This window comes from Channa argus, chromosome 21 (genome assembly GCF_033026475.1).
Source record: "Channa argus isolate prfri chromosome 21, Channa argus male v1.0, whole genome shotgun sequence".
NCBI classification, from domain to species: domain Eukaryota; kingdom Metazoa; phylum Chordata; class Actinopteri; order Anabantiformes; family Channidae; genus Channa; species Channa argus.
This window is the reverse complement of record NC_090217.1, coordinates 16,561,820-16,574,805: the sequence shown is the minus strand read 5'-3', so window position 1 is coordinate 16,574,805 and position 12,986 is coordinate 16,561,820. Positions and strand designations below refer to the sequence as shown.

General features: G+C 39.2%; 1 protein-coding gene across 9 annotated transcripts in view; it reads left to right on the top strand.

Annotated features, from left to right (window-relative positions):
• The window catches only part of osbpl8 (oxysterol binding protein-like 8), a 71,563-nt gene that overhangs the window by 37,321 nt on the left and 21,256 nt on the right, over positions 1–12,986 (top strand). For 5 of the 9 annotated variants that reach the window (XM_067489816.1, XM_067489817.1, XM_067489821.1 and 2 more), the window contains one exon: positions 1,559–1,729. In XM_067489816.1, coding sequence (XP_067345917.1) covers positions 1,559–1,729 — 171 coding nt within the window. Of the gene's footprint in view, positions 1–1,558; positions 1,730–8,594; positions 8,857–12,986 lie in introns of all 9 variants that reach the window. The other 4 variants (XM_067489814.1, XM_067489818.1, XM_067489815.1 and 1 more) reach the window with 1 other exon arrangement.

Here is a 12,986-nt window from a genome sequence, read left to right as displayed (position 1 = left end):
CTTGTACCTTTTTTTTTTTTGAGTGTTTTTACCACCTGCATTCTCACTGTTGCTTTTAGATGCAAAGTTTTAAACTCGACTGTAACATTAGTGCTCCAGCATTGTATATAGAAAACGCGTGACATCACTTGGAGTGTATGTTGCTACACTTTGTATGTTTTTTGCATGTGTTTTTCTTGATCTCTGTTCGCTTTGCTAAAGTCACCTATGTTGGAAAAGTTTGTTAGCATGTAGTTTATGATCTGAATTATAGTATCATTACTACCACACACTAGGGGTTTGTGTGTAAATGCCAGCGTGCATTACTTAAATTCATACAACATGCAGCTTGCAATTTGTATTTTTTATTTGTTGGACAAAGGTTATTAGGTGTTTTTGACATCAACACAGACTCAAAGCCTGATATTGGCAAAGCCCAGTACAGTCATCACAGTCATATTCATGTTCAGTCCATGTTAACTTCCAAACGCGAATGCAAACCAAAATAAAGAAAGTGCCTGTTTATGTATATATACACATTTTTCTAAAGCAGTGGCTCCATCTTTTTAGAGAGACCAAACAGTACAAACTCCTAACATTTTAATATTGCTTTATTTATTTTTTCCATCCCTGGTGAACCAGTGATAGGTCAGTTGCTCAAGACAGATTGCTCAGATACCTCAGTTATACAACTTAACACCACTCAATGTAATTTAAGGTGTAAAAAGGAAGCTTGTGAGGAGAGATGGATGAAGGCAAGGTCTTCACATGGTAGTAGAACGAATGCAAACTTGATCCGACCTACAAGATTTTGCCGATGTCCACCTGATACCTGTAGAATAAAAACTGGACAAAATTGGTGGATAATCACAGTTCAATACTACTGCGCCAGTATTCAAATACATGAAAAGGACAAAAAATATGTTTATGAGAGTAGTGGGAGGAATTTGGAAAGAGAATGTTTGCCAGGCTCTCAGCAAGGGAATACATTCGCCTGTTGTAGTCCTCAAACAAGCTAGAAAATGATTCCGATATTTAATCTCTGAACTCTTTTCTTGCTGTAGTTGTGCCGAGGTTTCTGAATTTTATTTCCGATCCTCCTCATTCTGTAACTTAGCAGTTTCATTTTCAAGTCTTGTCCAACTTTATATAGAGTGCTAGTAAAAGCTACTGTATAAAAAAGAAAAAATCAGGGAGTGTCTCTTCAAGTAAAGATAAAACACGTATTTTAACATCATATGTTTCTATTGGTGCTCAGCCGACCAAACGTAGTTCCCATTGCTAAGCAGTAACAATACTGCTTGCTTCATTAGCGCCAGGTAAGCAAGGTGGAGTGATAAGCACATACAGTAAACTGAGGTTATCAGTATACTGTAACAATCAGCTTATGAAACACCTCTATTACAAACCATGGATAAAAACGAATATTATATAAGTTAGCAAAATGTGTTAAGAAACAGGAAGCTGATGCTCCACAATGGAGGGAGCTGTCTGTACAGTAGATAAGGCTGAATTGCATTTCTCATCTCCCTTCCAATTTTTTCCACATCTCTTCTTGGCTCGCTGTCTCGACCCACAGCTGCCATAGTGTGCGGGGATGACACCGTCCTTCTGACCCCAGGCAGGATGAGCCAGCGCCAGGCAAAAGAGCGGGACAAGGAGAGGGAGAAGGACGCCAGCCTCCAAACGCCCAACAGGGAGCATGTTGCCACCCCTTCAGCCCTTAGCCCTGGAGTCAGCTACAGCCATGGTAAGTCTCACTTTACTTGCTATTTGCTGAGCTGGGGCTTGCGTAATTTTCAAAACTTCAATGAGTTCTTTAGTTAAGTTATTAATAACCTGTGCTCACACCGCATTCATGCTGTTTTAAATCCCATATTTTCCCACATTATCTTGCATATTATTCACAAGAAAAATGTTCTGTTCCAATTAATTTTATGTGGTTGAATGCAAAACTCTATCTGCATCAGCACTCCTGATTAGAACGTTAATATTAATTGGCTGCAAGAAAAAAAGAGAATGGCTTTTAACAGAAAGGTCACAAAGTGGGTCAGTGAAGAAACAAGGGCAAACCAACTCTGCTCACTTGAATGTACAATGCACCTGAGTTGAGCACCAACGGCAAATGTAAACATACAGTATCACACACTTATCCACTGTATCTTATACACCACTGGACTCAAAACAGACGTATAACTACCCCTGAGCTTCCGGATGCTTATAATCTTGCTTACTTTGAATCTGTTTTCTGAATCCTCCTGGTAACACTTCTAGACCTGTCCATGTTATGTTGGGTCTTTACCTTTGCCTGACATTCCTGCTGGAGAAACAATGACTCATACTCACTTGATTGCTGGTACTCAGTGTGCCTTTCTACTGATGCAACAATCGTAAACCTGCAGATCACAAAAATCTCATTTTGAGCTGCTTTTGTAATTATGTTATTGATTTTTTTTTTTTTCATGTGCTTTCTAAAACATGATCAACACCAGGTTTGCTATGTTATCCTTAAAGTTTGTGCTCCAAAATGCTGTTCTCCTCAACCTACTTTAGCTTTTGAGAGCTCATCAGAATCTGGGTGTAGATTTTATTTCCACTCATTTTGGAGTGTTATTAGTCAGTCAGACAGAGGTACTCAAATCAGAGAGAAATTAAAGAGGGGCTTTAACTGTGGAGAATAAAATTCAAGGGTAGATTTCCCCTTACATAACCCTTTACGTGCTTGCACTTTTGTCTTGTGTTACAGTGCCCTCTGCTGGATTTTCGGTTGTGGTTTGTTGACCACTGTTGTTGAAATACATTTTAATGCGCATCTAAATCTTTATTGAGTCAAATCTTTTGTCACAATATGGTGAAACTATTATCTTTTAAAAGATGGAAAATACTGTCTCTTGTGGTGGATAGATCAGGAAGGTTTTTCGCAACGCTTATAAAAGCTTTTGGTTATTATTATAAGAGCAAGTAGATTTAATTTGAGTGTCCTGATCAGAGTTTCATAGTCTGCCCATAAGTCACAGGTTAAAGGTTGTAAAAGTTGAACAAAAGCTTCAGATATTGCTGCTGTGACTTATAGTCAGATCTGACATTTTAAATTTGATAGTTAATAGTTTGCATTATTAAGGAAATATTAAATGTAGTACTGCAGTAGTACTAAAAAGCTCAGGCAGCGTCCTACCACAAGAGGGAGTGAGTTTAACTGAAATTTGAGTGACTAAGCCTCTTTGACAGGAAACATGCAGCACAGGGTATGACGTACGTAACAGACTGTTTTCCTCATGATGTATATAATAAACTGTTTCCTTCGAGGACCATGAAGTGTCTCTAATGCCCCACAGACTTTTAGGTGCAGTTTGTGTGTGTCCCAGATGTGTAGCTATTTATATCTGTTCATACACTGTTCAAGCAATAAATCTGACTTATTACATTGTACAATGTCATATTAGGTGGAGGTCCCGTTTAAACAGTTATCTAACATCAATCTCCTGCACTGCACTGCCCTTTCATCATGTTATTTATAGTGACATGAAAAGAAGAAACTCATTCTGTACTAAGTGGCTCTACTGTGTCCTGCTACGTCACCCTCCATTCATACGTGCATCTGTAAAACAACAGTCAGTAAGAAAACAAGAAAGCTTTGTCTGACCCTCGTCTCCCTGCAGCCCAAAATGGGTAGCCATGGCAACTGATTTTACTTCAAGCTAGTGCTTTGTGTTGCATCACCGTGATGACATGGTGCCTTTTTATTTATTTATTTTTTATTAATAGAGATACTTTTCGTGTTTTCTTTGGTTTTAAAGGTTACAGTCATAAATGTCTTTAACTAGGTAAAAGACATGCGATTCCCTTGTATATTTCAGTGAAAAGAACAGACTAAGACTCACAAGGTGATGACTGTTCAAATGACAATTATTTCTGAATTTGAGATGAAGATTGTAGGAGTTGTTGTGAAAATTCTCAGCTAAAGTGTGAATATCTAAAATAATTTATACTTAATTTCTTCCCAGTTACTTTCCGCAGCCCAGTTTGTATGTTGATGATGCTGAGATATCAGCAAACCTTATAATTGAGTTCAGCTGCATTGTTGGAGCACACGTTTTTTTTCAGGAGCTCCTTGATCTGAAATTATTGGTATAAGATGAATAAAAGAATAATTGGGAGATTTTGTTCTGACATGATCCCGTAGAGTCAAGATATATCCCTCTGCTGGATTTTCTAGAGAGATGAAGAACGTTATGCTGTGGTGTATCATCTCTGGCAGACACCAACAACAGTTTAACCAGTTTTTAAATAAATTCTGCTTGTGGTTCAGAGTTCTTGTGACGTGTTGTTTGGGCTTAAGCTGACTTTGTTGCATCATTACATACGCACAGAAAAAACTATGTGTCAGTGGTCTTGGCTGCCAAGTGGGTCTTGTATTTTTTTATGACTCACATCAAAATAAAAATAAGCCCTGGAGGTTTTTTGACATTGGCTTTGAAGCTGGGCTCACTTTAAATTTCTTTTGCTAACTTGCTGTGCTCTTTCTGGGTAAACCCAAAGTCCTGTACCTGTGCTGGGGATAGAGAGGGAGCTGGAGAATGGGTGACAAAATGATAAAATGAAAAGCATAAGATAATGTGGGAATTATGAAAGGTAGATGGAGACACAAAGACTATATATAACCTCATCCACCTCAACACCCTGTGGTTTTAATTAAAATGTTCTGAACAAATTCATTCTCCCATTTTGCTGCATGAGGGCCATGTGGGAGCAGACAGCTCTGAGTGAACACGCTGACCCTTGTCCGTAAGATGCTTAAGACCACCAGCGTTAATGTTGTGGCTGATCGGTTTAAGTGGAAGCGAAGTGAGCTAAGCAGAGGAGAGATGGAAAGAAAAGGAGAGTGAAAGCAGGTGGAGTCAGAGTGGATTTCGGCTCAGCCTCAGGGATTACGCCCTGTCAGAGGGGGTTAACAACATGGAGAGGGCTGGTCTTTTCTGTGCTCTCAGCCAGTGCTGATCCAGTGTCTGTTTTTCTACCTACGCTCTCATCCATGAGTGGCTGGGCTCTAGGAGTCATGAGTGCCAACAGGGACATCAGAGATCTGTACCACTGATAATGAAAAGCGGAAGTAAATGTGAACCAGACGTGATGGGGACTGTATCAGCCTCAGGAGCTGAACTCTGCTCTGCTAAGTCTTGACAGAAATGACGCAATTTGGACCTAAAATACAAGAAGGTTTAGCATGATTTTAGAGATCAGACTGCTGTCAGCACTTGACCTTGGGACACTTTAAGTTTTAGTATCAGGGGAAGCAAGGTACAGTATGATGTAGTACACGTTGTCAAGGTAGTACTTGGTGCTCTATTGGTGTTGCACATAGAGCAACATCATTTGATCCCTTTTCTTTTACAGTAGTTGTAGCTTCCTGATCTGTGATCTGTCTCATAGCTTTCTGTCTTGTGCTTTCCTTTGTCTGCATATTCCAATTGAAGTGGCTTTCATGAGGAGAGAAGGAAAATCACACCAATATCAAGTAGCTTGTACTTACTAAAGTTGTCATGCGGACGAAAAACAAGACACTTGATGGTTCTGGAGAGGAATAAAGCAGAAGATGCCTTTAGGCTATATGTTTAAAAAGCCTCTTTGTTCCAAGGCTAATCCTTGGCTTACAGGTTCTCTCTGTAGCCTTTATGTAAGACTAGAGATGTTTGTCTGCATGTGACCTACTGTCTTCAGTCTATGTACTGTATTACTTGCATGCACAGTATCAGATGAATTGCAGTTCAGAGGTTACTGTGTCATAGTGCATGTGGCTATTAAGGCAGCTTGTTTGAGCCTTGCAGTTCTATGAAGAATTTTATTGTCTATAAATGTCACGAGTGACTACAAAAGTAACAAATTGCAGTCCATCCAATAGCCAATATTTCTTATTCAAGCAAAAGTAATAGTGTGACTCACAGACACTGGCCTTTGGCTCTGAATTGTCCGGTTACCGAAATGCTAAATTGCTAAATCTATAGAATCAGTACTTAGTAGAGTGAGTCCTAACCTTGCAGGAAATAACTTTACAAATGACCCAGATGGTGACTATACTTAGCAAATGTTCCCCAAATGCTTCTCAAATGCTATTGGACCAGAAGAAATTGATGTTTTCCCTGCAAGCAGGTTAATTAGGTCTGGGATCTGAATTATACATTTAGAACATTCTAATTACCTCTCGTAATGAAAGCACTTATGAGTCAGGCAGACTGAGCTGTAGATTTGTTAGTTTTAGATTCATCACTTAGCTCAAGCGCAGTTGTTTTTCTATTTACTGCATGAACCCATCTCGAATCAAGTGTCTCCATTGGCACAGACGAATAGTTCGTACGTAGAACAGATCAACTGGAAGAAAGATGAAAATTTCAGAGTTCTGTAGAAGGATCAACAATAGAAAATGGCCGCCAGATTGGGTTTTCGGTGCCAAGCCTGCAGGAATACAGTATCATCTGCTGTTCTTGGAGGACTATTTTTCAAAGCACACACTATCTTTTCACTTGAAATGAACCATCATGGTGAATTTAATTATCTTTCCTGCCTTTAAGAAATATATAAACAAGTGAGTTTTTCCTTTTTAATATTAGCAACAAACTAACGTAAACGTCACCTGTTTGGTTATTTTGTTCCAGTAGTGTTTTAACTTACCTGTCAAAAAGACACTGACCACACTGAAGCCATTTTAAATATAACACATATGAATCCAAATGCTGGCTCTTTAGCTGTAAAAGCTGAATTCAGATGCAGTATCAAGATGTATTTATTGAAATATAATTAAATACTTAGTACTCAGGTGTCTTGTAGCAACGGCCCCTGTTTTTGAAATAATTGGTGGTGTTGTTTTTCCTGGGGATTATGGTCACGAGCAGTGGTGTGAAAAAAGTTCTTCCTTCTGTCCATAGGAACGAAAAATCTTTGTGTTTGCATGTGCTCGTGTGTTTTGTAGTCTGATGACGTTGGTCCGTATAGCAGTCAGTTCACAAGCTGTAGGAAAGGAAATGTGTGGATGATGAAGATAATAAAGGGACGCTCACTGCTTTTAAAATGGTATTTAATATAGTATTTTATGATAAATACTGGTGAACTATGTAGGCTATTAACTCCAAAACGTCTGCATTCAGCAGGCATTAGCTGTGCATTAATCATAAAGAAGTGTTAGCTAGATGTCACAATAGCATACATTTAATATGTATATTTGCAAACATATCAAATTCCCTCCCTAATTTTGTTTATTATATCTTTAATACTATGTTGCTGATGTCTAACAGAAGAAACCTGCCCGCTACCCTAAGTGGCAGCTGGAGATTTATAGCTAAAGGCTCGGCCTCCCATTCTACTTTTGGAAACTCTTAGAAAAACTAGCAGACTTGTTGTCTGAGGTTAAAGTGGTCTGTGGGTCTGTGATGTCTTTAAGATCTGATGGCATCTGGTCTGCAGGAAATTGTTTTTTTAATGATTTTTGTGGTTAGGACGTCCTAATGGTAGACCGGTATAGTATTCCAATCTGGAAGTACTATAACAAATGCATGGTTTAGTTGCTCAGCATCACTTTGAGACATGAAAAAAAAAAAGCTGTTGTTTTATTTCTGACTGAAATGGTCAAAACAACTTTGTCAATTAGATTCCTCAAAGTAGAACTGGAGGCTAAAGCTATGTCATTTATAGTTAGTAAATGATTAGACAGCACATTTCTCCTGTTTTTGTTTTTCAGAGACATGGTTTCATTTCAGATCCAGTTCCAAAATAGTAATATCTTTAACCTAGTGTAGCACAAATGTTTGGCCAAATTTTAGAAAATCAGTAATGACAAACTGAAAACCCTATTCAACTAATAACTGTAAACCTCAAATTTAGGTGTCCTTTTCTATCAAGTAATGACCTTACTATGTAGGCCAGAGTAGGTTGCATACGTCCTGGTTTACATTTGTAAATAGATACATTTGAATAAAAGAGATAAAATTAGATTTTTAAAAAATTATCCATATTCCAAAACATCCCAATCAACCATATGTAGCTTTAGGTTTTCAATTTTCATAACTGTAAGAGAGTATAAAGAAGACACACATTTATCTTGTCTTTATTTCCTTCCATCATCCAGTGATGTCAGAGGAGTGAACGCTGAAACTAAATTTAGCTAAGTACTACTTAGAAAATATTAACAAGTGTCATAAACGTCATAGACCTGCCACCCGTGTGACTAATCCATTGAAATAAGATTGAAAAGCAGTGAAGTATCCCTCTGAATAGATATTAATGAATGTAGTTAGAGATTGAGCTGAAAAGATAGATGAGATGTGGAACATAAGGGCTATTTTCAAGCTAAGATGCAGCTCTCCTACCCATCTGGGGGAGAGAGTAGGAGGGGCTCAGCTTATTCGATATTAAATACTTACAGGCTGCTGCTTTCATACTCAGTCGCAGAGAGAGAGTGAGGACGGTATCAGTCGGCTGGGGGAGGCAGGAAAGGAAAGCAGCATAGTTCTCTGGTTCACTGCCTGGAATCTAAGCTAGTGTGTGTGTGTGTGTGTGTGTGTGTGTGTGTGTCTGTGTGTCTGTGTGTCTGTGTGTTGGTTGATTTACTCATACTCATACACTAGCTACGTGGGACTGATCGGACTATTTCCCAGACCCATTCAACCCTTGAGTTTCATCCCCACTCCCCCATCCCTCCCTCCCTACCACCCGCTGAGGGAGCTCCCGCCAGCCCCATGATGAAAGAGGAGGGCCTGCTGAGCCGTCGCCGTTTCTCCACGTGCGGCGGGACAGCATCGCTTCGACCTCCGCATCCAGACGGACGCAAACTCATTCGCAATGCCTCCTTCGGGGGTTATAACGAGCTGTCACCCATGTCGCTGCCAGGTGGGTGTACAATGGTACGGAGCTGAGCTTTTGCCGAAGCTCCACGCTGGAAACTGAAATTCCCATTAGTAAAGCCTGTAGTTGTCCCATCTGCTTGACAAGTCTAATGTAGTAGCAGCATTAGGAAGTGAAGTGTTTTGAAGTATGAAGATGTTTAGTTCACTGTGGGCCAATATGTTTTATTCTGTTGACTTGCTTTAGTTTTTTCTTTCAAAATGAAAATGTATTGATTTGTGTGATCAGTAAACAGAAAATATCGGTAAAACTGGACTCATTCTTGAGCTTCAGAGAATAGATTTAGTCCGAGTCTCGACGTAGTTTCCCAGTATGACTAATGTAATGTTTAAAACTTTTTGCAACTAAAGCCAACATGTTCACAAGACAGATCTATACGTCAGTCACTCAAGGAACAACAATGATATCTCTGTAGGTATCAGGTTTGGGTGATGTCTACCAAACTGGCATATGACAGCACTGAACTGTTGCGATGGACAACGTAAGCGCCATTGGTGGTTGTGAACACAGCTTTATGTGCTAGCTCTTGCTGTCATCTGCTGTCTATTTCTAGATTTTTTTGTGAATACCCTTCTATTCACTAACAAAACCACCAGTCAAATCATCACCGCACACTTATACGCACACACACCAAGTAACAAAGTGTTGATTCCAGCAGCAGAGTCCCAGTGGATCTGTACTGTCATGAATCCCACTTTTTACTGCAATATATCCAGAATTATTAGCCAAACCCAAATTTGGACCAGTAAAAACAAACTACAAATTAAATACATCCACAAACGAATGACTTAGCGGTCGTTGACCCTATAACTGCAACTCTAAAGCGCCGCTGGTCTTGAGAGGTGAGATCAATCTTCAGAGTTTTTCGGATTTAAGAAGATGTGATGGAGTTCAGATCTCTTTTAGATCTGATGACTGCACTAGCCACTGTCACTGCACGAGTCCAACAAACTGAGTGCATCATAAACAAACAAGGGCGACTCTGGTCATTTAAACCCTGGATCTAGTTCCCTTCTTGATTTTTTTTTTTTTCATTCATTCATTTCGGTTATCCAAGGGTCTGTTTTGGGTCAGGCCTAACCTTTTGAACCTGTAATGATATCTACTATGGAGCTATAGGTCAATGATTTAGACCTCTTGGAATAACACAAAACACAAAATCACGAATGAGGCTGGGTTCACGGCCCAGCTTTGCTTGTCTGGTGTTACTCAGGTTCAAACGATACATCTGCTAGAGTGCGATGATAATCCTCATTTTTAGAAGTAAACCACATTCCACAGAACACTTTGGATTAAAGCAGTTTAGTGTTCATTTGTAAAATTGCTGCCTTTGTGATGTTGTCTTTGTTGGTCCGGGCTGAAAAGGACAATCGCATCGAGGCAGACAGCTTGGCAGCCACTGGCGCTTTGAGAAAAGGGATGTTCTCTGTTCCACCTTTGTTGATGACTGTATTTAGCCTTTATCAATTCAAGGAAGGGTGACTGTGCACAAGTTCTGTTTTCAGCAACGTCACTTATTGATGCAGTAATGCAGGTGTGCAGCTCCATCGGTTCAGTACTTTAATGCTGTAATAATACTTTGATGCTTAAGGGCATCTCAACTGCAGTCATACACAGAACTTTGCATCCCCGAGTGTTTAGGCTGATGACCTTTTGACCACAAGCCCTCTTCTTTTGTCTCTAAATCTCCTCTAGCTATACAAATACCTTGAGCTGTGAGATGCTGTCTGAGTCATTGTGTTGTTCTCTGTCAGTTCCAAGTATCGGTTCCCATTCATTCTTATTTTAGACGCTCTGCTTAACCAGCACTGACTTTAGGTGAAACAGCAGGAGACGGCTAGATTTAGTCTCTCTCGCCCTTTCTGTGTCTATCTCTCTTTTTTTACACCCACATATCCTCCACTCTAGAGTCTGCGGAAATAATTGTGCCTACTCTGGTGAAGCTTTAACATATTTGGGATTTATACTTATAATATTGAAGTTCTATTAGAAAGCGGCTCACTGGCTCAGTTTTTATTTATATGCTGCCAACTTGCTTCATCTCAAAACTCCACATTCAGTGCATTTACATGCGCTTAAGAAAGCAGGTTACATTTGGCTTTCACAGAAGAGCTCATTTGTTAACTGTCATGTAAATATCAAAGCTGGTTTCCTCGAACACGTTCCACAATTAAGCTGATAACAAAGTGATTCCACAGAACATGATGCACAACTATTCCACAGAACACTTTAAGAAACAATGGACCTCCAAAGCTACACACTCAACTTTCCTCAACAATTTCAATTATGTGATGTCACTGATTATGTCATTGTCACTTCCCAACCTTTCAAGACACAGTGACTATAGAAAAAATTGAACTAGAACAAACACAGAGAGAACTCTCCCATTGGCAACAATCATTTGCTAATGTTAGCATCAATACTGAAATGGAAAAGTACCTGTTACACCTTCTCAGATATTCAATAATTTATGTTTTTCTCTGTTCAAAGATATATAGTTTCAGATCAAAGATACACACTCAATATCTTTTGACTGTTTTTTGGACAAAAAGAGGCATCTGGGGTTTGAAATCTAGTGATGGGGCATCAGCATTTTTTCTGCTTTTTGAAATTTCATAGACTAAAGAATTTAGTTGCCTGAGACGAATCTGCAGTCCGCTGTGAAGAATCTTCCGTACTACTCTGAAGCAGACACATCCCTTTCTAGAACGAGACCTAGCGATTAAAATGGGTATATATACAAGCAGGTTTGGGCTCAGCTCTTTATTTTTATTATTTTTTTGAGAACCCGCTGTTGTAACCTGCATCCCACAGAAAACCATTGTTTTTTCTGTTTAGTTTTTTGTGAGATTAATGTCTAATAGCTACAATTAAACAAGAGAATACACCCTTTTATATTGCCTGTGCACTTTCAGCTGTTTTGTTTACTGTTATTTCCTCTATAGCCAGGGCCTCCATTGCATTTTAAATCGAGCTTGAAAATTGAGCCTTTTATAAAGTTAATAAGAGAGTGGAACCATAATTTGTTGTAATTACGGCTCATCTGAGGTCAGCCTGGCTTGGCAGAGTGCACACTGAAACACCCCATGGAGTCTCAGACCATAAAGATAAGACTTTTAAAAAAAGAAGTGGTGTACTGCTGAATGAAGAGCAGTGGGTTGTAGGCTCAAAAGGACCAGATAGATTTAAAATGTCTGAAAATTTGTTTACATATGATAGAGCTTTGCTTTTACAGGTAATCCTCAATGAAGAGTTGTATGAAATGTTTCTGACATGTAACTATAATACTTTCACTATACTACTATATTGCAATATGTCAAAGAATTCCGAGTTAGAAATAGCCTTGGGATCGGGCCACATCTAATTATCTGTCTCAGTAACCTTTTCATGTGGACATAAAGTAAAGATGCTTATGTGATGGCAAGTTTCCTGCCGTAGAGAAACTCAGGCCATTTGCTCCCTAATATTGATTTATCAGTGAAAATGCACTTGAGCCTGTTCCTGCTGTTTGTTGTGCCCAGGTCACCTGTTGCCATGGCAGTTTTAGCCATAGTCATATTTCATGCTAAATATAGTAGCACCATTAAAAGCCTGATTTTAATATAATCATGATGAGGCGCTGAATGTTTTAAATGTCTTAACAGTAAATGGCAAGTCATGTTTCTAAATTACATTTTCGGGTGAAATTTGAATACGACTTATTATATCTGAGAGGTAGTGGATCAACTACAGTGGTACAATGTCCATTATTTGGTGCTTACAGCCAGAACCTTTACTCTTAGTATTTGAGCATCAATCAATCATTGCAATTTTTTTAAACAGAATAACAAAAACTGTGTTTGTCATTATCTTTCACCTTCTGGCCTAATATTGTCATTGTCATCGAAACTATTCATTCTGTGAGGCAGAGCGTTAATGTGGAAACAATGTACTGGTAGAAGCATGGAGCTCTTCCTCTCTCTTTCGGGATACCGCTCCCTCTACTCATCTCCCGTCTGTGATCTTTGATGCAGAGTGAGATCACTGCAACTCCTGTTTTTACAGGCAAATGGCCGAGTCTGTCTGCAGTGGGGCGTGACTCACCTGCTACTTCAGCCAGACCCACTCAAAATATA